The sequence below is a fragment of the Archocentrus centrarchus genome, chromosome 13, assembly GCF_007364275.1.
Source record: "Archocentrus centrarchus isolate MPI-CPG fArcCen1 chromosome 13, fArcCen1, whole genome shotgun sequence".
Lineage (NCBI taxonomy): Eukaryota > Metazoa > Chordata > Actinopteri > Cichliformes > Cichlidae > Archocentrus > Archocentrus centrarchus.
The window spans coordinates 25,294,464-25,319,407 of NC_044358.1; the positions used below are offsets into that span (position 1 = coordinate 25,294,464).

The window sequence follows — 24,944 nt, forward strand, 5'->3', positions numbered from 1 at the left end:
TGCCCTGGCTTACACCCCGGGCCGCTCCCCTGACAGTGGGGTTGCTTAGCCGACTTAGCCCAGGTCAGGCACCTTGACCAAGGGCACAGCCCTCCGCCCACTCCCCTGGCGCACAGGTATCTTTTTTTTTTTCACTCACTTGGTTTTCAGGCCTGGACGCACGAGGGATAAACCTGGGAGCGACACATAGCAGATGAGGGGGAGAGAAGATGAGGAAACAGGAGAGGGGGAAGGAAGAATGGATGAAGAGACAAAGGATGGAGAAGATGAGGAATCAGAGTGGGAGACATGAAAAAAGATGGAGGAGTAAGAGTAGGGCCAGGAGGAGGGGGGAAAAAAGGGTTAAACAGGGTAAAGGGAGGAAGGATGGTAGATTGAGGGAGGAGAGAATTGATCTGCGAATGGTTAGTATGCAGCCCCCACTCAACCCCCACCCCACCCCCCTCTTCCCCTCCCTCCCTCCCTCCTCTCCTCTCCCATCAGTCAGTGAGGGCTGAGGGCTGAGAGTATGTTGTGGACCACTGCCCGGATGCCTCATACATATTAAAGCCCCCTGCTATTATTTATATCATGTCTCTCCTTCCCCTGCTCGCTGCCCCTCATCCCCACCACACCACCATACATACATGCACGTGCATCTCTGTACGTACACACACACACATACACACACACACACACACAGAGGTTCACACAGATGCGCTGACAGACAACTACTCGCACAAACAGTGACACACAATGACACACGGAGACATAAAAACAGACAGTCTAGTCACATACGCAGAGAAACAGAGGCACGCCGTGTGCTTGCATAGGCACAAACACTCACGCTCACACACACACACACACTCACAGAGATTTGAATGATCTCCGTTCCTCCTCATGCCTCCCTTTGCGCCACATTCTATACCTGTTTTTATGTCTGAGCCTGACTCATCCTCTCAATTGCTTCGTCCCTTCCTCATCTTCTCATTTCTGTCTCATCTTTTTTCAATCTCTCCCTCCTGCTTGTGATGGAGTGATATTATTCGGATAGGTCTTAAGCCTGGTAAAGCCCATAAGGACCTGTTTGCCTCTCTACCTTGTTTTTTCAATACCACTGGACTGAGGGATTTTGTCTCTTTCAAATGGCTGGTCCAGTGCTCTTAGCAAAGTCAAATTTAAACCTTGAAAATAATAATTTGCCTTGGAAAAAAATGCTAATCATTAAATGCACATTGGATAGATAGGTAAACAGACAAGAGAGGTCCCGATATAATCAGTAATATGAAATACTGAAAGCAAGGCTCATCCAGTGTTTAATAGACCAAACCCAGTCATTTTCTTTTTCAGATATTCATCCATGTAATGGAAAACTGCAAACTCTTAATTTTAAAACATTAATGAATAAAATCGGTTTTGATGTCAGAATCAAGAAGGATGCAACTAAAAAGTGCTGACATTATATCAACATTGAAGAGAAGAAGAATCGGTAAACAAAAACACTGAATTTGGGGGGGGGGGGTGTCTTAAATATTCTTGATTTAAAAAGAGTTCACTGAGGTACTTGAAAGTCAGCTAGTAGAGTGCAATATGGGCTGTTGGTCAATACACTTACCACCTTAACTTGTTAAGATCTGGAGGTCATAAGGGAAAATAAGTAAACTAGACCTCAAGCACAATCTTAAGAACTGAAAAGTGAAAAGATTTTGCCAACTGAGGGACACACACACACACAAACACACACACAGTTTGCTGTGTAGTACTCTGCTGGCTACTACCAGAGCCTTTTCTTATCACGGTGGGCGCTGCAATCCAATGTGCTCTTGTATGATGCATGAGGTTAGCTGAGAAAAGAGACATTTTTTTTATGAAGGAAAAAAAATTAAATTTCCCCGTGTTTAAAGGGATATATGTATTTTGATTATTCCCCTTTTAATATACACTATGCAGTATTTGAATCTTGTGTTGCTCAGTGGCCTAGTGGTTAAGATGCAGCAGATTTCATCAAAGCATTTTCATTTCACTTTAGTCTAATTTTTTTTTCTCAGTATCATTATCATTGTCTTGATTGCTGCTATCAGATACTGGCAAAAATTTATAAGAAGAGCATTATATTTTTTAAATGCTCAAATATATAACCAAATATGTTCATAGGTCAGCATAGTCAGCTATTTTTACATGTTTTCAAAGTCTGGCAGTAGTGCAGTAATTTTTAGAGTCTTGTAAGTATGTAGAGCAGTCACTCCACATGGTGCCCACCAAATTTAGTATTATAATGTGTTTATTACATGTGGTGCAATTGCAAAGTATGGTTGCATCTCCCCAGAAATTAAGGCCTGAATGTCTGATGCTGAAAAACATCAGGGGTGATAAAACTTTGTCTGTCCTCCTCCCTCACTCAGTGGGATTTCCTACATCTTTACCCCTCTCTGTTCGCTCATTGTCGATTGCTCTCATTCCCCTGCTCCCGCCTTCCTGTTCCCCTTCTTCCTCTCCCTGGCTGTGATGTCCTTGAGGGCCTGCTGAAGCTCCCATAAAGCCTGCAGTAAATGGCTCTAATCCGGTAATAAATGGCTGTGTCCTACAGACAAGGGTGTGAGGCTGCTGCAGCCACAGCTTTATCAGATGGAATACTATTGGTGCGCGCATACGCGCACGTGCACGCGCGTGCGCCACACACACACACGTGCATGCACATATTCACAGATGTAATAGAACCTGCAGAGATGTGTGTAAGCATGCATGCTGTCTCTCCCCCCCCCTTCTCTCACACACACTCACACACATGCACACACACTTATTCATGCAGCTTCAGATGGAATCACACCTTCTTCAATTGTGCCGCTTTTATGGATGCCATGCAAGAGCAGTGCCATTATTGCCTTTAAATGATTAGAGATGCGACTATGATGCATTATGATGATAGGATCATATAGAGCTGTATGAGCTCTTGCACTGCTCTTTATGCCTGCCTGGATAGACTGTAACTGAATGAAGGAGCCGGGAGGGACACGGGGAATAAGAAGTATAGTAATGTGACCTTTGGAGATAGTTGGAGTTCACCTGTTTTTAATCAGCAAATACAATTGATTTTTATCTCCCCCTGGTTTTATTTGTGTAGTACTGTAGTCACTGGATCCTCTGAGACAGGACTTAAGTGTGTGTGTGTGTGTGTGTGTGTGTTGGAGGGGTGGCAGGTGGGGGTGTCTTACAAGCTCACATTCCTTGTTGAGTTGTAACCCAGCACGGCACTTTCATTTTCCCGTCATAACATATATTGATTTTTTTTTTTCAGTGCACGTGAGTGTGTATGTGTATTTGTGGGCGTGTGCCCGCTCACATATAGTTATTTTTGTACAAAGTGTCTGGTTTTGACAGGTATGTGTGCTTTTCTTCAGGTGGAGCTGACCGGCAGCAGCGTGTTCGACTACATCCACCCAGCGGACCACGTAGAGATGGCAGAGAGACTGGGAATCAGGCCACATCTGCGGGCCGAGGCTGGCTGTCACACTGCCCCTGAGAGCGCTTCTAGCTCTGCATCCACCTCCTCCCTGGCTGGGACCCCCGAACCCGGTACTGTTATGGCAAGAAAGCAGAAAGAAAGAAATTTCTTTTATATTTTTTTCTTTTCCTCAACAAGTCACTATATTCAAATGGCATTATTAAAATAAAAATAGCTGTGGAGCAGGTATTGATATTTTCTTATCCTCAGCAGCTCCGTCCAGTCCTCATTCTCCTGCCGATGATCCGCCCGAGCGTGGCTTTTTTATCCGCATGAAGTCCACACTCACCAAAAGAGGCCTGCATGTCAAGTCTTCTGGATACAAGGTATCAGAGGAAATGATTTACCATAATCTGAAAACATTCTGCATTCTGTACCCTACCTGCTTGTGCTTGGGATAAAATAACAAGCAGACCTGTGCCATTATGGTTTTGTGCTGCCAGTGTTTCACAGCACTGAGAAGCTGGTCCTTTTCTGTATATTTTATGGCTGTGACCTTATTTCGCTCTGAACTGCTGCACATAACACAGTTTACTGCCCTCACTGCTGTAATACCAGAACTACTGCTTTGAATCTTTGTAATGGGTTTATGTTTATTGCATATTGATAAATGTTACATTTTCTGAATCCCTCTGAATTTATTTTTTAACTGTCTTGCAGTGCATCATACAGTTCAGATTCTGCCTGACCTTTATAAAGATCAGGCAGAATCTGAACTGTGTATAAAGAGTGTGTAAGAAAGATATTCTGCTTGTCAGGTAATCCACGTGACGGGACGAATCCGCTGCCGCCCTGCTCTCGTCCCGGGCTCCGCCCGCTCAGTGCGTCGACCGATGGGTTTAGTTGCATTGGCGCACACTCTTCCACCCTCCACGCTTAATGAAGTCCGCATGGAGAGCCACATGTTTGTCTTCCGAGTGAACATGGACCTACAGGTCACATACTGTGAGAACAGGTAATTCATCTATTCTTTTGCCTTTTGGGAGTGCTCCCTCTTTCATGCTTTTTCATGAGTATTTGGCAGAGTACCCAGCCAGTTGGTGGTGTTAGCCTACACATCTGCTTCTGTTTGGTTGACAAATGTGTGTTTTTGTTTTTTCTGCAATGCTTTACAGGATCTCTGAGTATATGGATCTGACTCCAGCAGAGGTAGTGGGACATACCTGTTACCATTTCATCCATGTAGAAGACCTGGAGAACCTCCGGCAGAGCCATGAGGACTGTGAGTCACATCCATATGGATATATATAATATATGATATTCAGACCCATCCGCCTTTTTCTTCACAGTATCTGAACTTGGGTGGGCTCCTATTGAAATCTCCTTCTGTACCGTTGTTATAGGCGCCCTCTGCTGCCACCATCATGAACTGTCAAACCAATAACAGGTTTCTTTTCTTCCTATCTTCCGTCCTCAGTGCTAAGGAAAGGACAGGTAGTGACGGGTTATTATCGCTGGCTCCAGAGGAGAGGAGGGTACCTGTGGATCCAGTCCACTGCCACTGTGTCCATCAACCACAAAGCCCCCCATGAACGTAACGTTATCTGGGTTAACTACGTCCTCAGGTCAGTAGACCCAAAGCAAAGCTAAAACTCGTTCTACACGAGTGCTGTTAGGAAGTCAGTTTATGTATGCAAGCATCACACTGTGTACAGAGATCCTTTGAAGGGATAGCTGATGAAATGTGGGGGGATTATTGGGAGAGGGAGGTTCATTTATTCCAACATGTGAGAAAACTGGTAAGGATACACACGAAACATCAAAGCAAAGCATAAAACCACTGTCTAATTAATTTAATAGTTATTTTTGATTGTGTTATAAATCTTGAAAGATTGCCTTTAAATATCATCATATTCTTCTTATTCTTTAAATAGATTTTAAGATTAATTTGAAAATACTAATATTTCTGACAGTTTCTAGATGTCATGACCAACATGCAGGAAGTTTACAACTTTACAAATCGTTCCTTATTCAATAGTGAAATGTTTATTTTATCTGTGTATTTGTGTAATTTAAACTACTAAAATACCTTTAGCAGTTTCTTGGCTTCCTTAGCATTACTTTATGCATTATTCTGTTGTTATTTAATGTCATTACTGTGAATGAGCAGATGCACTGTTCGAAAAAAGCTCCAAATCAGATTAAGCAAATTTTAAAAACCCATACCTTGATTTCTTTTTACATATAAATGACCTTTTAGATGTAGTATTACCTTTGTTTAAGGCTTTGTATATTTATTACACAGACGTTGTACACATGGCGCGAGCGAACATAAGAGAATGCATGCACAGCAGCACAGCAGTCAGACAAAAACAAGAGGAGTAGGCTGAATTTCAATGCTAATTGGACTGAAGCTATATAATTACAACAAATGGATGTCAGAATTTTGGGGCTGAATGGTGTTTTAGTTAATTAGTGCTGTAATTACAAGAGCTCATTAACTTCTCCAACAGCCTCCTCCTTGTCTGAGCTTAACTGTGTATAGGTGGGCTGCTGAGTGGAGCATTTGTGTGCGTGCGTGTGTGTGCGCGCACGTGCATTTGTGTGTGTCTCGGAGGGTGTGGTTTGCCTGTGTGTCTGTTTGCATGTGCCAATGTTTGCATGTGTGGCAAGGGCTGTTGGAAGGGCCGAGTGTGTGTGTGTTAGGTGGAGGTTAGAAGGGTGTGAGGCAGTTTGGCTATTGGAGGTAGTTATTAGGCTGATTATATGTTGTTTCCATCTCTAGTATTCACTTAAATCAGCATGGTACTACTGTTTTTTTTAAAGTGTAAGTGGCTTTAAGTGGTAGATGATCATTTGTGTATACATCCAGCTTTTCACTCTCTCCCTTTCTCTTGTTTTTTCATTTTTACATCTATCCATCCAGTCGAACAGAGCTGCCCGACACTCCTCTGGATCTGCTGCAGCTACCAGAGAGCGTAAGAGCAGAGCGACTTCGAGTCAGCTCGTCCCCCACCGGCAGCTCCCCACAGGCCCGAGGTACAGCACTATACAAATTGCTACCTTCCTATGATGTCCACTGACACATTTGCCTGTATCTCAATCTTTTCATAAAAAAAAAAAAAAATCTCCTTTCTCCTCAGGCTCACAACCAGTGAAGAGCTCAGCTGGAAAAAGTGACCCTGACACTAAAGGCAGAGAAAAATTCACCACCTCAGCCATTCAATCAGAGGACAGGAGGAAGCGCCTGCTGAGGTCCGACCCGGAGGGTGCACCTCCCGAAACCCGTCGCAGACTGGAGGAGCTCCGTCACGTGGAAGAGAGTGTATCAGCCTCCTCAGACCTGGCGAGCGAAAGCGAGGGGGAAGAGGAAGATGAATCCGAGTGGGACCAGGGGGGCGACAGCGACAGATTGAAACGGGAAGACAGTGGGGGAGGAGGTAAACAGAGCAGAGGAGGAGACACCCCGACGAGAGGGGAGAGGGGAGGGAGGGTGCACAACGGCCGGGCTGTAATCCAGCAACTGAAAAGTGTAGTGACTCCATCTCCCTTGCCAGGAAGCCCAGGCATCAAGACTGAGCATGAAGCCCTGACCACGGGGGGGCGCTGGGGATCACACACGCAAACGTCCACCTCACACACACACACCACCCAGCCCCAGCCCTCTCATGCACACACACCATCCAGCAGCCTCAACGGTGATAGCCCCACCACTCCGATCCCCGACTCATCTTCCAGCAGTGAAGCCCCACCAAAGGGGTTATTCACACCCCCGTCCCCAGCTTTGTCCCCTGCCATGTCCGTCTCCTCCCCGTTACCCCGTGAGGACAGGGCTGTACCAGGGGTGGTCAGTCGGAGCAGTGGTGGTAGTGTAGGTGCAGGTAACGGTCCTGACTTTGAGCTGCTCCAGAGACTGGCTGCTGGTGGTGCAGCGGGCCGGGTCCTCTTCCACCCCCTTGCCCTTGGCCCGCAGGGCCCTCAGAGCCTCTATGCCCCAAGCACTATCCGATACGCTCCACCTGAGCTTCCTCCCTCCCACCACCACAGCACGGGACACAGTGATGGCCTGCAGCTACGCTCGGACCATCACAAGGGACCCCCACCGGCCTTCTTCCCCCACCTACAGCGGCTGGCCGGCCTTCCACCCTTCAGTGGTTTCTCCCCATCTGACAGCCCTTTCTCCTCCAGCCTGCCCTTCTGTATGAATGGACTGAGGGGGGCTGCGGGCACAGAGGAGGACTGAGTCTCAGAGGAGAGGATGTGAGAGGAGAAAATAAACTGAAGGAGAGAGCGGAGTGACAGGACAGAAAGAGAGACATTGAAAAGGGCAGGAGAGACAGAAGTGGCAGTACATTAAACCTCTGAGGACGTTACTAATTGGACAATGAGTTGAATAACTGCAATCTAAAGTGTGTGACAAGCCGCTGCCATAGGAATTTATCGTGTCAGCCTGTTGTGTACAAGTGACAGTGACTCTCAGAGAAACCGGGACATGGAAACTTTTGACTGGTTGTCCCTCAAGACTTTTCCTCTCCGCAACAATAACAAACTCTGCTCTGTGACTTTCTCTAGATGACTGTGTTGATTTATGTGTCTCTTCCACTCAGAGAAGCCATATTGTACATAGAGAGAAAACCATGACGACCCTCAGCTCACATCCTCTTGTCTGTCGCTGCACATTAACCCAGTTAACCCTAAAAGCAGTAGGAAGAGATGGGCACTTGTCTGTAGGAATAAAAGTAACTTTGGAATATAAATTTTTATTATTGCAGTATTATACAAATCATCTCTTTCAGTGGGCTCCAGGTGAGAATTTGATTATAAGGTTTCATTTAAAATAGCTGGAGGCAGCCTTTTGGTGTTTTGTATTGATACTTAAAAATAATAATATAAACAATAATATAAAAAAAAAATCCAAGTATTCATCAGTCAGCCATACTAAAAGCACACTTTTGGGACAAAAGTATGATTAATGTAGTCCCAGACATTCCATTATATATAAGGGAAGAAAATGCAATGCAGACAGGATGCTATTTGTGTGGTTTGATTATAGGGAGGTAATTTGTTTAACTGATTATTACTTATAGTGTATCATGTATGATGTTTGTGTATGAAAGCCATATTCTTTTTTTTAGGTTTATATTTTTGTTCACCAGATGAAACTGATGGAGAAATGGTTTGAAATACAACAGTTTTAGTGGATGTATAATCATCCAAATATCTTTTTATGATCTTAAAAAAAAAAAAAACTGAAAATATTTTGGGAGGGGAAATTGTGCTGGACAGAAGTGTTTTTATCATTTAAACATGTTTTTTTTTTGTTTTTGTTTTTTTTTTCTGAGCACTTACTGAAATTTGTTCTGGTGTGAACTCAAAGCACTTCATGGTTCGGCGTGTGATCCTGTTAAAACAGAAAACAATGCAAGAGCGGCCACTAATATTATAGCCTGACCACAGTGTGTGTGTGTGTGTATGTGTGTGGGGTGGGGGGGTGGGGGGGGGGGAATAAATGCTCATTTGGAAAGGCTGGTAAATAAACAGACCACATGTGGTCATTAAAATGTGACCGTATGAGGTCAATAAAACAAAACAGAATAATTCTGATATTGGTTTCAGTTCAAATAAGTTGACTGGAAATCAAGTTTCAAATGAAAAAGTGAGAAAATGAAACACTTTAAATTTCAGTTTCATAGCAGTTGATTGATGCTCCTCTCAGGAAAACAAAACACTTTTCAGCATGAAGTGAAATATATATATATATATATATATATATATATATATATATATATATATATATATATATATATATATATATATATATATATATATATATAATTATACTCAAAACTAAAATGTTACCCAGCCAAACATGTGAAAAACATATAGAATAAAATGTAACCACTATAAGCAATGAAATAAACTGTGAGAGATAAACATTAAAAACATTCTAGCACTTTGTAATAAGGTCTTCTGATCTGCCATGTTAGCCAAATACATGTAAATTTATATATACAGCAATTTGTTGAAAGCCAAGTCTTCTGGCACTTTTTTTTTCCTTCTAAATTGAGATTATGATCGACAGCCTGATCTGAGGGTTCACTTTATGAAATCGCTCATATTGTCATGTCTGACAGGGGGGGAAAAAAAGAAGGGGGGTGAAGGGTGCACTACACACCCGTACTACAAATATGTGTAAGCGCACATATTCTCGGGTGTTTGCTGGTAATAAGTGTGTGTGGATACGTGTGCATTTGCTTGTTTGTGAGTGTGTGCGTGTGTGCGTGTGTGCGTGCGTGCGCGTGCTTGTTTTAGGATTTTTCTTTTTGTTTTGTTTGGTTTTTTGTTGTTGAATTAAACGGCTAACCCCTTGCCCATCACTGTGAATCTAACATTATCCTCCCATCTTTGTGAATACTCCACCCACTCATCAAATAAAATGGACAAATGTAAAAATAATAACAGTGATACAGATGATGATAACAATAAAATATTCCAGTAGAGGAGCACAACTCAATGTCGGTTGTTTCTTTCTTGCTTTTGCATTCAGATTCAGCAGTTATATTTGAAATTTAATGATGCTTTCGGTTTTTACATATAGTTCCTTAAGGTTTTGTATGTGATTTAAACAGATAATTTGTGACACCAGTTTCCTTTTGCACTCAGATTTGTTATTAATCAGTTAACACATATTTTATTAAAAGATTAGCAATATTTAAAAGACAAATGTCTCAAGTGTCACTGCGAATATTTGTTTAAACAGTATTATCAGCATAGCAGATGGGCAATCTTACATATCCCTGAAATAGATAAAATATTAATTATTCATATATATAATATATATATATACTTGAGCGAGGACATCACTCAAGTGTTAGTTGCTTTGAAATAAACACAGAAGCACAAAGAGTACATGGAGAGTCTCTCACTTATAGGCGTTCATGAATTACCACGTGTGTGTACATTGGTGGTTTGCTTGCATGTCTGTGTGTATGTGTGCGTGTCTCCATAAATTTGTGCGTGTTGTCTGAAGCAGCCCCAGGGAGGGGCTCTGACATTGAAGACGGGTTAAATCCTGTTTTACATTCAAGTGGCAGGCCCTAGTTCATTAGAGTGAGGATCATTCCTCCTCAAGACCAAAGGAAGCGCATACTAAACAAGAGCAGTTGTTGGGGAGAAAATGCCATTGTACGTGCAAAACCGTATGTACTGTATAAGTGTGTGTGTGTGTGTGTGTGCTGATGTGCTGTGAACTGAGTTACAAAATAACCTTTCTTTATCTCTTCTTTTTGTTCGCGTAACATCTTTATATAGGGAAGTAAAGGTGCGGCTTCTACAGATTAAATCATTGTGCGTTATTTGTGTGTGTGTGTGTGTGTGTGTGTGTGTTTGCACGTGCATGCGTGTGTGCACGTGGTGGTGTGCATGAGCATAAGTCAAGACATTTCTCCTGACTGTCTTCTACTCAGCCTGTCACTGAGTCACCCATACGCCCTCTCTGTCACTAACTTTGATGGCTTATCTTACCCCTTGAATTAGAGTCGTGCTCCTTGGGGAAATACCTTAGCACATGTAAATGCATTTGAAAAAGTACAAATATGGAAAGGAATAATAGCGTGAGGGATGGATGAAGACAGCCAGGCAGTTTCCATCTGACACGGGCTCACTACACTTCTGCAGCTCTTTCATTCCCTGATCCTTTTCTACCTCTACGATTTTCATCTTTGTCATTGTTTCCCAACAATCTCGCCTTTCTCCTCTCAGCCAGGAGAAGGCCAATCCATACTTAATGCAGTTCTCGAGGCAGATCCTTTGATCCGTACATATGGCATTTAACACCTGAAAGCAGATGAGCACTCTGCGCTCAAAATAAGCAGAGGTTAAGACTCCAACTTTCAATGCTGAGAGTGTAGATGGGAAGCTAAGGTTTGGAGATGTATGAGGCTAGACCTGGACTTTGGGCTGTGTTGTGCTTGTGTTATGGTTCCTATAGCTGCTCTGGGTCTGGGGTAGATGGTGTTTATCAGTGAGGGCGCGTCTCCTGCCTCTGGGCGCACTGCCCTTTAGACGCGCCAGGCCTCAGGAGCCTCCTGCATGCCAAACAGACCTGTGCAGTCAAATGCAGCCACGGAGGAGCGAAAAGGAGGAGAGGAGGGAGGGGAGGAGAAGGAGAAGGGAACGTGAGGAGGAGTCCAGAAAGAAATGACTTGAGGGTGAAAGGTTAGAAGAGGATCTGAGGAAGAGAACTGAAAGGGACTCAGGGAGGAGGAGGTGGGGGCGCTCGTCACACTGCTGCAGCAGTCATCTAGCCCAGTCGCACCCTGCATGTGAAGCACAATAGCTCCAAAAAGCCCTGGGAATCTGCGAAGGAGAGGTGGGAGGAGAGGAGAGTGGGAGAGGAGGAGAGGAAGAGAGGGTGACTGAGGTGAGTCTCAACAGCAACACTGTGTGTCGATGGCTGGGAGATATCACAGACCTTCGCCCTAACCCAGTCAGAGATTGTAATCACAGACAAAGCCCCCCCATCACTAACACTCCCACACACACACACACACACACACACACATGCAACCACATGCTGCCCATTTGAGTTCATATATTCATGCATGCTCTGCGATGAACAGCTCATTATAAAAATTATTCATGTACAGCATGTGTATGTGGACAGTTTGTACATCTTTTGACTCCTGCTGCAGGGAGAGTTAACTACAGACTCTGACAGCACTTATCCATTACACTGGGTGTTGTCTGCATAAAGCAAAAAAAAAAAAAAAAAAAAGGTATACATGTCAAGATTTATGTGCTGATAATGCCGATAATTTGCTACTGCTGAATATTTTTGATCTCTTAAGATGCAGGAAAGAGATGTTTACAAATTTCTCCATTTTTTTCATGTGTTTGGGTAAGTATTTAATCATGGTGTGTGTGTATTCTCTGTATTAGTGATTTTACAATATGTCCCCATGTTTTTCCCGTTAATCCTGAAGTCACCAGGGTCATGTCCTTCAGGGGATTTATAATTTATCAATTGTATCACATTTGAGTTGGCTGATCATTTAAAATAGAGACGCAGTGGGTATTTTATGAGCGAATTCCTGTTTTGAAACCCTCCTTCGACTGTGTTTAGGCCAAAGAAAAGACAAAAAAAAAGAGGAAACAAAATGCAAAAAGATGATTTTTTCACAGGGTTGGGGCCTTTAGCACATCCCCCAGATGCTGAATCACAATGTGACCTGGCAACTTTAGAGGTTGCGGTAATGCCTTCGGCCCTTTCTCACGTTCTGAGCAGTTTTTGGGGCCTGGCAAAAGGGTAAAAAGCTGCTGCTGCCAGCACATACTGTGGCATTACCTTGTAATGAGATTATCAATGTTACTTACCTTCCCTGCCTTTGTTTTTCACATTTTTCCTGCCGTGAACTGAATGTTGTGTTAAAAAGCAAAGAAAGAAAAAAAAGAGAAGTGGTTCTCAACTATTTTGTCCTATCACGCTTAATTTTTTAACACATATACATAAGGCTTATTGAAGGGGCCATCATTTGACTCAACAGATTACCTCTTTGCTTTATTACTGGACATACAGAAGAATGCACTGTTTCTTATGAAAGTAGTGCTTTAAAAAAAAAAAGTAAACAATGGCGAACCTCATTTCCACATCTGCATACACACTCTTATATGATCAACAACCCTTTACATCCATTAAATAAGCAATTATAGTGATTACCAGATGGTGGAATTCACTTAGAAGGTTTATGGTTACAGTTTGATACTGTACACAAATATCAGCAATACAGAGCAAAAATTTATATATATAAAATCACAGGAAAACCTGTGAAAAATATGTTTTGCTTCTAAAAATCTAGAGTTCCTAAGGTGACAAACTAAAGCTGACAAAAGTGCTATTGCCCTCAGAAAACAAAATAATAAAAACTGGAAAACCAAATGAGAAGCCCTCAGTGAGTTTTAATCACAACAGAACTACAGCGCTGAAACACGCAATCTTTCTACTAGGTCTCACAGTATATCGCATCCCGCTTGCTTATATTCACATTTTCATGAAAACTTCAAGTAGTCACTCACAATTAATTACACTGTATAAGACAAACAGCATCCAACAACAGTTGGCTGTGAATGAGGCTGAAAAATGATATCGGGATGCGAAAGTATACATGAACAAATATACGGTGTTCTCGGTGAGTCTTTGCAGAATGTGTGGATGTGGAAAACAAAAAAAAAAAAAAGATATGAGAAAAAGAATTCATATAAGTCAAACAGACTGATAATGTAAGAGATTCAGCACTGTTTATATGTAATGATAATAAAACTTAGAAAAAGCTGATTTATTTCCCAGAATTGAACGTAGTTAAACTACCAAATTATCAGTAATTTTTTACAAATTCCCGAAAGGCTTTCTCCACCTTAATGACAACAGACAATAAGATTGCATCTACAGACTCACACACGGCCTGCATATGTAGGCTGCTTATACACACATTTACACAAAATCCACACACATAAAAATATGGGAAACCCTGAATTGGAGCAGCACATATGCACAGCTTTCCACTCTGCATTCCTGGAAGCCCTCTACTTGTTTTGCCCCTTGCTGTCACTGTCCTCACTGTCACGGGAGCCCCGGTAGCCCCGGTGTTCGCGCCTCTCCCGGCACTCCCGGCACTCCTCTTCGTCCTCTCCCTCTTCTTCCTCGCGGATGATCTCCACCTCCAATCGGCCGATGTAGAGCGATACAGCACAGAGCCAGAAGAGGGCGGCGCTGCCCACCACGAGTCCGTGGAGCAGCAGTGCTGGCACAGACAGCATCATCATCCTCCGCAAGGCAAGAAGGCTGCCAATGTACGAGGCACCGCCAAACGACACGCACACACCTCCCAGGATAAAGAAGGCTGAGGAAAAACAGATTGACATGGTATTATTGTAGAAACCCAATTAATTTCCTCAAAACTCACTGTAATTAAAGCTGGCAATGAGGCACGCTGAATCGACTTTTCCTTTTAATTATTTAGATGAAAATAAAAGATTAAGCGGAATATTTTCAAACTTTTCAGAAGTTATACAAACTGTTCCCGTGATTTACTATTAAGAATACATCAAGTACGTCAGTGGGCTTTTATTTTGACATAAATAATACCCACTCATATGATTTAGTACCATGGCTCAAAAGGTTTGTTTTCAGAGATTTTCAAATATTAATGTCCATCAGCTGTCAATTAATATTGATTCGATGAAGGTCTTGTTTAATAAAATTTTAAGCTCCTAATCTCACATGTCAGTCACTGATTATGTTGGTTACAGCTAGCTATCAAGGATTTTGACTCGTTTTAAGTCAATTGCTGAAATCCTTGTGTAATTATTTATTTTAAGAGTGCAGCAAGCATCCATTACAAGGTTTTCTACTTCCCAAAAAAATAAATAAAATAAGAGCAGAATGTTTACAATTTAAGATTGAAAGTTAAAAAAGATTTCATAGAGAACCACTGATTTTAAAAATCTCCTTGATATTAAATCCACCTGTTTTAAAAAATTTAGAACTGCGCCGACTGTTTGTTACTTAGCTTAGATTACAAGCCTGTGTTACCAGCAGGTTTAGGCTTAAGTGTTCTGGATTGCATAAACACATAAATCTGTCCTGTACCATATCCCGCTTCACGTCCCACGTCACTTTGGACAAATGCGATGACTCCGATCCCAGTTGCCAGCAGACCGTTCCTGAACCACGAGAGGAACCCTGCAAAATGACCAAAGCCAGAAATAAACACCTGACAGGCTACAGAGAACCAGAATCAATCACACTGTTTACTGTACCTGCATGCTACAGTCTAACTACTGGCCTTACAGCTGCCTCAGTTTAACTACACCTTTCATTAGATTTTGCATTTTTGAGACTTGGATATAAAGGTGTGAATATACAGTCACAGGCATAAAATGTGTAATACTGTATAAAGATTTGGATGTTTAAAAAAAAAAAAAAAACATATTTAAGCAGTATGTTTATGATAAAAGCTGGTCTGTGTGAAAATGCTGCTCAGATCATAATACAGGTGCTGGTCATAAAATTAGAATATCATGAAAAAGTTGATTTATTTCCATAATTCCATTCAAAGAATGAAACTTGTATATTATATTCATTCATTACACACAGACTGATATATTTCAAATGTTTGTTCCTTTTATTTTTGATGATTATAACTGACAACTAATGAAAACCCCAAATTCAGTATCTCAGAAAATTAGAATATTACTTAAGACCAATACAAGAAAAGGATTTTTAGAAATGTTGGGGCTCCTTTTGCCTGGATTACTGCAGCAATGCGGCGTGGCATGGAGTCGATCAGTCTGTGGCACTGCTCAGGTGTTATGAGAGCCCAGGTTGCTCTGATAGTGGCCTTCAGCTCTTCTGAATTGTTGGGTCTATCGCATCTTCCTCGTCACAATAGCCCATAGATTTTCTATGGGGTTAAGGTCAGGCGAGTTTGCTGGCCAAGTAAGAACAGGGATACTATGGTCCTTAAAGCAGGTACTGGTAGCTTTGGCACTATGTGCAGGTGCCAAGTCCTGTTGGAAAATGAAATCTGCATTTCCATAAAGTTGGTCAGCAGCAGGAAGCATGAAGTGCTCTAAAACTTCCTGGTAGATGGCTGCGTTGACCTTGGACCTCAGAAAACATAGTGGGTCAACACCAGCAGATGACATGGCACCACAAACCATCACTGACTGTGGAAACTTTACACTGGACCTCAAGCAACGTGGATTCTGTGCCTCTCCTCTCTTCCTCCAGACTCTGGGACCTTGATTTCCAAAGGAAATGCAAAGTTTACTTTGATCAGAGAACATAACTTTGGAGCAGTCAGCAGCAGTCCAGTCCTTTTTGTCTTTAGTCCAGGCGAGATGCTTCTGACGCCGTCTCTTGTTCAAGAGTGGCTCGACACAAGGACTGCGACAGCTGAAACCCATGTCTGCATACGTCTGTGCATGGTGGTTCTTGAAGCACTGACTCCAGCTGCAGTCCACTCTTTGTGAATCTCCCCCACATTTTTGAATGGGTTTTGTTCCACAATCCTCTCCAGGGTGCAGTTATCCCTATTGCTTGTGCACTTTTTTTCTACCACATCTTTTCCTTCCCTTCGCCTCTCTATTAATGTGCTTGGACACAGAGCTCTGTGAACAGCAGCCTCTTTAGCAATGACCTTTTGTGTCTTGCCCTCCTTGTGCAAGGTGTCAAAGGTCGTCAGCAGTCTTCCCCATGATTGTGTATCCTACAGAACTAGACTGAGAGACCATTTAAAGGTGTTTTGAGTTAATTAGCTGATTAGAGTGTGGCACCAGGTGTCTTTAATATTGAACCTTTTCACAATATTCTAATTTTCTGAGATACCGAATTTGGGGTTTTCATTAGTTGTCAGTTATAATCATCAAAATTAAAAGAAATAAACATTTGAAATTTATCAGTCTGTGTGTAATGAATGAATATAATATACAAGTTTCACTTTTTGAATGGAATTACTGAAATAAATCAACTTTTTCATGATATTCTAATTTTATGACCAGCACCTGTAAGCATCCCAACTTCTAGCCTCCTACATTAACTGTTGACATAAACTGTAGTGTTGTCCCAAGATGAGGACAGAGGAGTTGGAGGTCGTCAAAGATGTCAATACCCTTCCTTACAGCAGCAGGAATGGGAGGGATATCACCCAAACATACTGTGTAGAAATACACAAAGTCTTGTCTTAGATAAAGTGAAGACGTGTGTGTGAGCTGGGACATGATCAAACACTAACTGAATAAGGGCATCAAAGCCTTATCATGGTCCATCTTCATTCAAAAGTGCAACAACTAATGAGGTCTCTACAACAGTCATGCAATAATGAATGTCAGTTTGCAGATATAAATAGGCTGAATAAAATAACAGAAATGTAATATAGTATAGAGCCTTACAGGACAGGACCATAAACTGCAGCTGAATCAGCACTTAATGATGAATTTCATTGTAATTTTGGGCTTTTAATTATTTCTTTGAACTCTCTATTTCCAGGAGGAGTGATTGTAGTGTACAACGACTTAAAAAAAATAACAATTGGGTGCATAAGTTTGAATTCCTTTTGGATTTCCTCTAATCCACACAGGGTCAAATGTATACACACAAGCTCACATTTGACACTGCTCCAAAAAAAGAAAAGAATACTTTTAATCAATAGCATTAAACCAGTTAAACTTCTGAGATACAGTTAAACTTCTGGGTAAGTTAAGTAGCAGAGGGGGTTGTTCATCACTTTCAGCTACTTAGATGTCAATGAAATTAACCACAGGTGCACTAGAGGTCCAACAATGAGACAACCTCTAAAACAGGAATGGTTTTAGAGGTGGAGGCCACTGACATTTTTCCCTTGCTCATCTTTTCTGACTGTTTTTTCACTTGCATTTGGCTAGGGTCAGTGTCAACACTGGTAGCACAAGGCGATACCTGGACCCTACAGAGGTTGCACATGTAGTCCAACATGCACATGCCATTGCCAGAAGGTTTGCTGTGTCTCCCAGCAAAGTCTCAAGAGCATGGAGGAGATTCCAGGAGACAGGCAGTTAGTCTAGGAGAGCTGGACAGGGCTGTAGAAGGTCCTTAACCCATCAGCAGGACTGGGATCTGCTCCTTTGTCCATAGAAGAACTGGATGACTACTGTTAGAGCCCTACAAAATAACCTCCAGCAGGCCACTGGTGTGAATGTCTTTGACGAAACAATCAGAAACAGACTTCATGAGGGTGGCCTGAGGGCCCAAAATCCTCTAGTGTGCCCTGTGCTCACTGCCCAGCACCATACAGCCTGAATGGCATTTGCCATAGAATACCAGAATTGGCAGGTCGACCACTGGCACCCTGTGCTTTTCATAGATGAGAACAGGAATATCCTGAGCACATGTGACACATGTGAAAGGGTCTGGAGAAGCTGTAGAGAACATTATGCTGCCTGTAACATTGTTCACGGCTCAGTGATGGTCTGGGAAGGAATATCCACAGACCTTTAAAAGCTAGGCCACAGAATACAGGCTATGGGAATGTGGGCTAAGTAACAGCACCCTGACTGCCATTAGGTATCAGGATGAAATCCCTGGACCCACAGTCAGCGCCTACACTGATGCAGTAGGTCCTGGGTTCCTCCTGGTGCACAACAATGCTCGATCTCATGTGGTGAGAGCATGTTGGCAGTTCCTGGAGGATGAAGGAATTGATACTATGGACTGGCCCCCACACTCGCCTGACCTAAATCCAATAAACCACCTCTGAGACATTATGTTTCAGTCCATCTGATGCAGCCAGGTTGCACCTCAGACTGTCCAGGAGCTCAGTGATGCCCTGGTTCAGATCTGGGAGGAGATCCTCCAGGACACCATATGTTGTACTTGATCCATTCCACAAACAGTTTTGAAATGGATAAAGTAGTTGAAAAATTTGGAAGTAGTCCTTCTCCCACACACTTTGTTCAATGTACCTGTACCACTGATACAGCAGTGGTACAGCACCACTCCAAACCAAATTTATTTTTTAATGCTGACAAAGAAACTATCAATCATGATCACTAATGGGAAGTTAATAAGCCTTGGCCTTCTCAAGTGAAAAGCCATTGTAGAACCTTCTGGACCACTTATTAAAAGATTTAAATGAGGTTATGCTTATATATTTGAGCCTGCATGTATACTTTTGAGCCTGTATGATTTTATGTTGGATTTTCTCTAATCCAAACTTATGTACCAATCCTTGTTTTTTTAAACTGTTAACTGGCAACGGCCCGCCCGCGGGCCCTCTGCAGCGTTTTCCGACTTTGAAGCCTCATAGTGTCACAGTAACCTGCAGTTCACCCTTACGATGCTTTTACATGACAGACTAGACCCTCAGAATTGGATTGACACCTCATTTAGCCAATCATGTTATGAAATGGATTTTCCAGAGCCAATAATAACCAGACAGCATCATGTGACTTTTCTGGACATGCCCTCAAATCTTCTCCAATTGTTCTGATTGGTTGACTCTGACCCAAAATCCAAAACCACAGATGAACAGCCAATAAAATTCCTGACACGTGGGTATTAGGGTTTAATCCCGGGATCCGGGATTCCCGGGAAATGCGATCAGAACCATTTCCCGTTTCCCGGGAAACGTTAGACGGGAAACCGGGAAAAAAGTCGCGCGCGTCGATTTGACTTTCAGAAAGAAAAGAAAGCTTCAGAAAGTTAAATTTAAGGAAATATTGAGAGAAGGGTTCGTTTAATGCGAAAAGCATTACTCTTCATTTCAGGCACGTTCAGCCTCCGTTTAAGGCTTCAGCCTTCATCTCAAGCGTTTTAATAGAGGTATTAAACAGTTGTACTTTTTTCCTCTTTAATTTGTTGAAATCGTAGGCAATGTGTTTACCCTAAGGTATTTTGTATTATATAATTCTATATTATTATATATTGTTATATTGCATTATATAGCCTATAAAATATGCCTGCCCTGAACAATAAAGAAATATCTGTTTAACTTCGAGTGTTTCTTTTCCTCGTTTGCAGCCGCTTACTAACAATCATGAATTAGGATACGGGCCTAATGGGTGAAGAAATGATCATGAAATAGATTGCTTTAACATATTTCGCTTTTAAAATGGAGTTGAGTAAAATGTATATTTTTTAGGCTATAAGGATTGGCCAGTTTTTCAATAGACGATTCACAGCGAACCTACTTTAACCCTCAGACACGGTGTTATAAATTTGCTGTTGCCAGAATGGCAATGACCAAGTCGTAGTGCATTACTCAAGGCCCTGTGTTATGCCATATTATAGTGTAGTACGGTAGTTCACTTTTCAATGACTGTTACAGCGTTCCACTTGTGGAGATATAGCGCAACAGATGTCGCCACGACAGCGTGGCTGAGCCTTTATCAATGCTGTGGAGATGAACCGTATTGTTTTGCACCAGCAGTTGTAAAATATCTTGGTATAATTCCATGTACAATGGAGGAATATTCGAATTATATTTGTTAAGGGAGTGTGGAGGAACGATACAACACCGCATAGCTCGAGCACTCCAATGTCCAGATGTAGGTTTTATTGCGTTAATCAAGCCGACGTTGCCCCCTACTGGGCATAACAGGACATAGCTGGAAAGCTACCTCTACAGTATCAGAATAGGTTAAGGCCGACACAGGCTACAGAAGGCCTAATTAAAATAAAAAATAAACTTTTTCCCGGGATTCCCGGGAATGGCTCGTCATTTCCCGGGATTTGATTCATGTCATTTTCGGGAAAAATATTAAACCCTAGTGGGTATATGGCGCTATGGGGTGTGTTTTCACATGAAACCATAAACCCCCTGCGTAATCAGTGCGTCCTCCGTGCGTGAAACTGAGAAGGAACTGAGAGTGTGTGCGCCTTCGTGCGTAAACGATGTTTACAATGCTTTTTCTCGCCAACGGATTGTCAGAATGCATCAAAAACAGACTATATTTATTCAACAAAGTGACTAAATGACTCACGAGAGTGGATTATAATTTATTAGAGGATTCTGTCGCTGATTCGACCGGTTTTACGGAATCCCGTGAACGAACAGATGTACTCCGACGGCGATCCATGGTACGTGTTACGTATTATTCTCAGCTCGTCCTCGTATTATATGCCGTTTAGATGTAAATATGTATGTAATGGTGAGCTTGGCATGCACCGTTACACAGAAAATATCACCGTACGCTGTTGTTACGCCACTTATATTCTGTATGTGTTTTACATTTGGAAATTTACAAGAGCAGTGTTGGGGGCAGGGAAGGTTGTTGGTCTCGATAAGGCTTTCACGGGGGTCATTATAACGTTTATTATGGCAGGATGAGGAGGACAATGGCTCAGAGCTTTTTTTGACCAGTTACGTGTCTAAAGTTTTACAAAAAGCTTTATGCTTTGTGTAAGTACTACTGGGAGGATTGTGTTTTTTTTTTTTTTATTTTATGTGAATATGTAGTGTTTACATTTACTTTTGATCAATATACAATTTATTTATTTTGGGTGTGTGAAGGAATCACTGAAAATAGACTGGGGGGTTTTTGTGCATGAAGGCCTAACATTTTCCTTCTTTTACAAATTAGGTCAACCTCTGATTTATATGTCTATAATTATAATTAATTTGTACTATCAGTAACTTTGTGTATAGCAGAGGATTCCTCATGGTAGTATCTTTGATTAGAGCCCTCACTGATGACTGTATGTTGAAGCATTGAGGAGTTACAGCCATTTGAAGTTTGTATAACAAAGGCTGCTAACATGTGGTACTTGGGAATCTCCAAATGTCTCATGTGAGACCACGCCTGAGATCAACACACAAAAACCTTTACCAAACAGTAGGTTTTTGTGCTATCTTGATAAAATTTGAAATACACGGTAAAAAGACTTCATTCTACAGCTTCATTATATTTTCCAATCCATACCTTCTACAATCAGTGTGTAGTTACATGAAAACAAACAGGACAAATCCAGGCGAGGCAAAAATTGTCTAATTTTTCTGTGTTCCAAACTTAATAGCTACATACTCATTACAGTTACAGCATGTTTGACTGCAGAAATGAAAAATAGAGCTTGTTTTCTTCACAAAGAGACCAAGCTTTTGCATGTACTCCAAAGAGTTCAGGAACAGATTTAAGCAGCTGATTTAATTTTGGGTATGCTTTTTCAGGCGTTTTTGGTGATGTTGGAGCGGCCAGAGCGGGTTTTAAAATCATTAAATGTGTGTGCTATACAATCATTCCAGCCTGGAAAGAGAACAGTTCCAAGAAATCATTAAAAGTTTGTGCTGGACTGCAACCTGTATTAATGCGCCAATGCTGCAGCAACGTTACCTGTTTCATGGGACTTTCTCAGCATCTGAAAAATGAAAGAAGAAAATCTGTTAGCAAATTTTACTTTCTCATTAATTTAAAGTTACATGTAGTTCAAAACAATTCAATTTACTTCCTTCAGATTAAGAAACAAAGAAACTTCCACTTAAGCAACAGCAAAGCTCCGTGCTTCCTGCAGCATTAGGACTGAACTCACCAAAGCGTCCGCTTTATCGAGGTCTGTGAGCTGGTACTGCTGCTGCTCCGGCCCCCGGCTCTTCCCCCACGGTCCCTTTTCTACGACCCATTGCCGGGCCGAGCCGTGCAGCCTCCTTAGCGTGACGCCAGCGTCCGGCGGCCGGATCTGCTTCACCAGCCGGGCGTAGTGACACACGGCCTGCGGCAGCTGTCTTCTCGCGAACAAACTCAATAAAGCCATTACATCACTAGCCGCTGCTAGCTAAAATATGAGCCGAAAGAAAAAGCACAACACGACCTCGGCATGCCCTGTGACCCCTCACACAGTCAACAACAAGCCGGAAGAGTCTCCGGTAAAGGCGCAGGACGATGCAGTGAAAGGTCGGAAAAAATAAAAACAGCGCCATCATGCGCCGGAAGAGAAGATAGCACGACTTGAAAATAGACCAAATTTAAATTAGGTAAAGAAAAGAAAAATTAAGAAAATAAAAGATTAGCATGTTTTTCTTTTCTTTTCTTTTCTCGCTAGTGTTGATGTCGACATTTACCCTCGACATCCAGTGAGACGACTTACAACTGCACATTTACGCCACACGAGGGAGCCAGAAGACAAGCTGACGTAAAACCATTGCCCTTCTTATTTATTTTTTAATCAAAGAAGATTGCAAATACTTCAACCCAATACGAAATAAAATTCAGCCACTTAATAATCAGCCAGTGTCAGAAAAGTGTCTGAAAAATCAAACACATGAATATGAAATACATTAATCTTGCCTGTGCAGGAGAACATGCAGAAGAAGAGCATGCTCAGGTCTAAGCAGGTCTTTTAACTTCATCTGAATTGTTGAATGATCATAGCACCAATGATAACATTGGCATAAAAAGGACCAGGAAATCACTGAAGTCGAAAGAGGGGCAGAAGGCAGGCTTGTGATGTGAGTTATGAACTGTGACCAGGTTTTGTTATCGTTATCCTCTGACCCTGGAACAGTTTTTTAACATCTTTGTGCCCATATTTGTAAACTTGCATGCAGTCCTGTGAAAAACTAAGTACACCCCTCTCCTTCATTCATTAGCTGTTAGTCATTGAGGTTTGCAGGCATTTGTTTATGCACAGTCATAAGGTCCTGCCACATCATTTCAGTTGGGTTGACACCGGGACCTTGACTCGGCCATTGCATTGATTCGTTTCTTTTCCAGTTATTTTGTTGTAGATTTGCTGCTGTCTTTGGGATCATTGTCTAGTTGCATGAGCCAGTTTCAGCCAAGCTTTAGCTGTCAGACAGATGGCATCACATTTGACTCTAGAATATTTTGGTATGGTCGACTCACTGACTGCAAGGTGCCCACATGGCTGCAAAACAAATACAAATCAGCACCCGTCCACCACCATGGCCAAACATCTTCATTTGTCTAGGCAGTTTGGGTCCGTTCGAAGGATATTATTCCAGAAGTCTTCACAAACCGAAGTTGTGCTGCCATGTTCTTTTTAGAGATAAGAGGCTTTCTTCTGGTAACCCCTCCAAGCAAGTCACACTTTTTCAGCCTGTGGAGTCTGATATGGAGCTCTTGGAGTTTTTCTTTTGTTGTTGCACTTTTGGAATGAGTTTATTGGGATTTCAAGTTCTGGGAAACCTGTGGCACAACTTGGCTTTTCTCAGGATTGCATAACATCTTGTGAAAACTTTCTTTTTCACATGACTGTGGTTCAGCAAGTGTCCATTATAGCAAAGTCAAGTTCATTAAGTTTTTTATAGACTCCAGAAATAGGCCATGAATATTAGAGGCATTTAATTCCAAATCAGCCTAGGCCTTCTGTTCGAGTGTCTCCCATTTTAATACAAATTTATGATACAGTGTTTGAACTTATATAATGAGTGTTGTGAAATTTTTATCTTTATATAATAAATAAATAATTTTCAAGATATATTTTTTTGAAAAAAATGATCCCTCGCCCTACTTTCAGGCCTTTGTTTTTGGGTTGTTTTTTTTTTTGCACATTGAAATCTGAGGCAATGTTTGAACATGGATATCTCAATCCTCTATTGAGGATAAAATCCTGAAATTTTCAGGTCTTTCCAGCCATCAAAATATATCAAGATCTGTAATTTGGGACAGACACATCAAAAAATGTAAGCGTAACATAACAATTTCTGTATGGTATATAGTTACGTTTCACAATATTGCAAAATGAAGCATGTAGAATACTTTTTAACATGAAATTTTTAGTCACAAAAATTCTGGAATTTCCAGATGGTACTCTAATTATAACTGAAAATGAAAAAAATGCACATATTTAACAAAATTCTTTTATTAGAGGACTTTGTTCTGTTCCAATGAGACTATCTGCTGATATTTTGGTTTTTGTGGTACAGCAGAAATTGGGTCAACAGACCATTTCTTAAAAAAGATTTAACTTGAAAAGTATTTGATATGTGAAGCTAAAATTTCACAGAAGTAATTATACAAGCTCAGACTTTGG

General features: G+C 41.7%; 2 protein-coding genes across 3 annotated transcripts in view; one reads left to right on the forward strand and one right to left on the reverse strand.

Moving 5' to 3' along the window:
• npas1 (neuronal PAS domain protein 1) overlaps window positions 1–8,886 on the forward strand; it is a 34,935-nt gene extending 26,049 nt beyond the window's left edge. The window contains exons 6-12 of one of the 2 annotated variants that reach the window (XM_030744713.1): window positions 3,378–3,552; window positions 3,692–3,807; window positions 4,240–4,436; window positions 4,597–4,703; window positions 4,899–5,046; window positions 6,348–6,460; window positions 6,565–8,886. In XM_030744713.1, the coding sequence (XP_030600573.1) occupies window positions 3,378–3,552; window positions 3,692–3,807; window positions 4,240–4,436; window positions 4,597–4,703; window positions 4,899–5,046; window positions 6,348–6,460; window positions 6,565–7,664 (1,956 nt within the window). In that variant the 3' untranslated portion in view covers window positions 7,665–8,886. The remainder of the gene's footprint in view (window positions 1–3,377; window positions 3,553–3,691; window positions 3,808–4,239; window positions 4,437–4,596; window positions 4,704–4,898; window positions 5,047–6,347; window positions 6,461–6,564) is intronic. The other variant, XM_030744714.1, reaches the window with a different exon arrangement.
• A 4,078-nt stretch (window positions 8,887–12,964) lies between these two features.
• Window positions 12,965–22,800, reverse strand: tmem160 (transmembrane protein 160). The gene is made up of 4 exons (XM_030744480.1): window positions 22,482–22,800; window positions 22,286–22,310; window positions 15,069–15,161; window positions 12,965–14,319 (listed from the first exon to the last, which is right to left on the reverse strand). Exons 1-4 carry the CDS (start codon window positions 22,701–22,703, stop codon window positions 14,003–14,005), a joined length of 657 nt encoding a protein of 218 aa, XP_030600340.1. The 5' UTR covers window positions 22,704–22,800; the 3' UTR covers window positions 12,965–14,002.
• Window positions 22,801–24,944: the final 2,144 nt, after the last annotated feature.

What these genes read in the sequence shown, in the direction of transcription:
- tmem160 (XM_030744480.1), bottom strand. Translation starts at nt 22,703, where the DNA reads ATGGCTTTATTGAGTTTGTTCGCGAGAAGACAGCTGCCGCAGGCCGTG. An exon ending in TCGATAAAGCGGACGCTTTG is followed by an intron (nt 22,311 to 22,481) that starts GTGAGTTCAGTC and finishes TTCATTTTTCAG; the next exon opens with ATGCTGAGAAAGTCCCATGA. An exon ending in GGGACGTGAAGCGGGATATG is followed by an intron (nt 14,320 to 15,068) that starts GTACAGGACAGA and finishes GTTTTTCCTCAG; the next exon opens with CCTTCTTTATCCTGGGAGGT.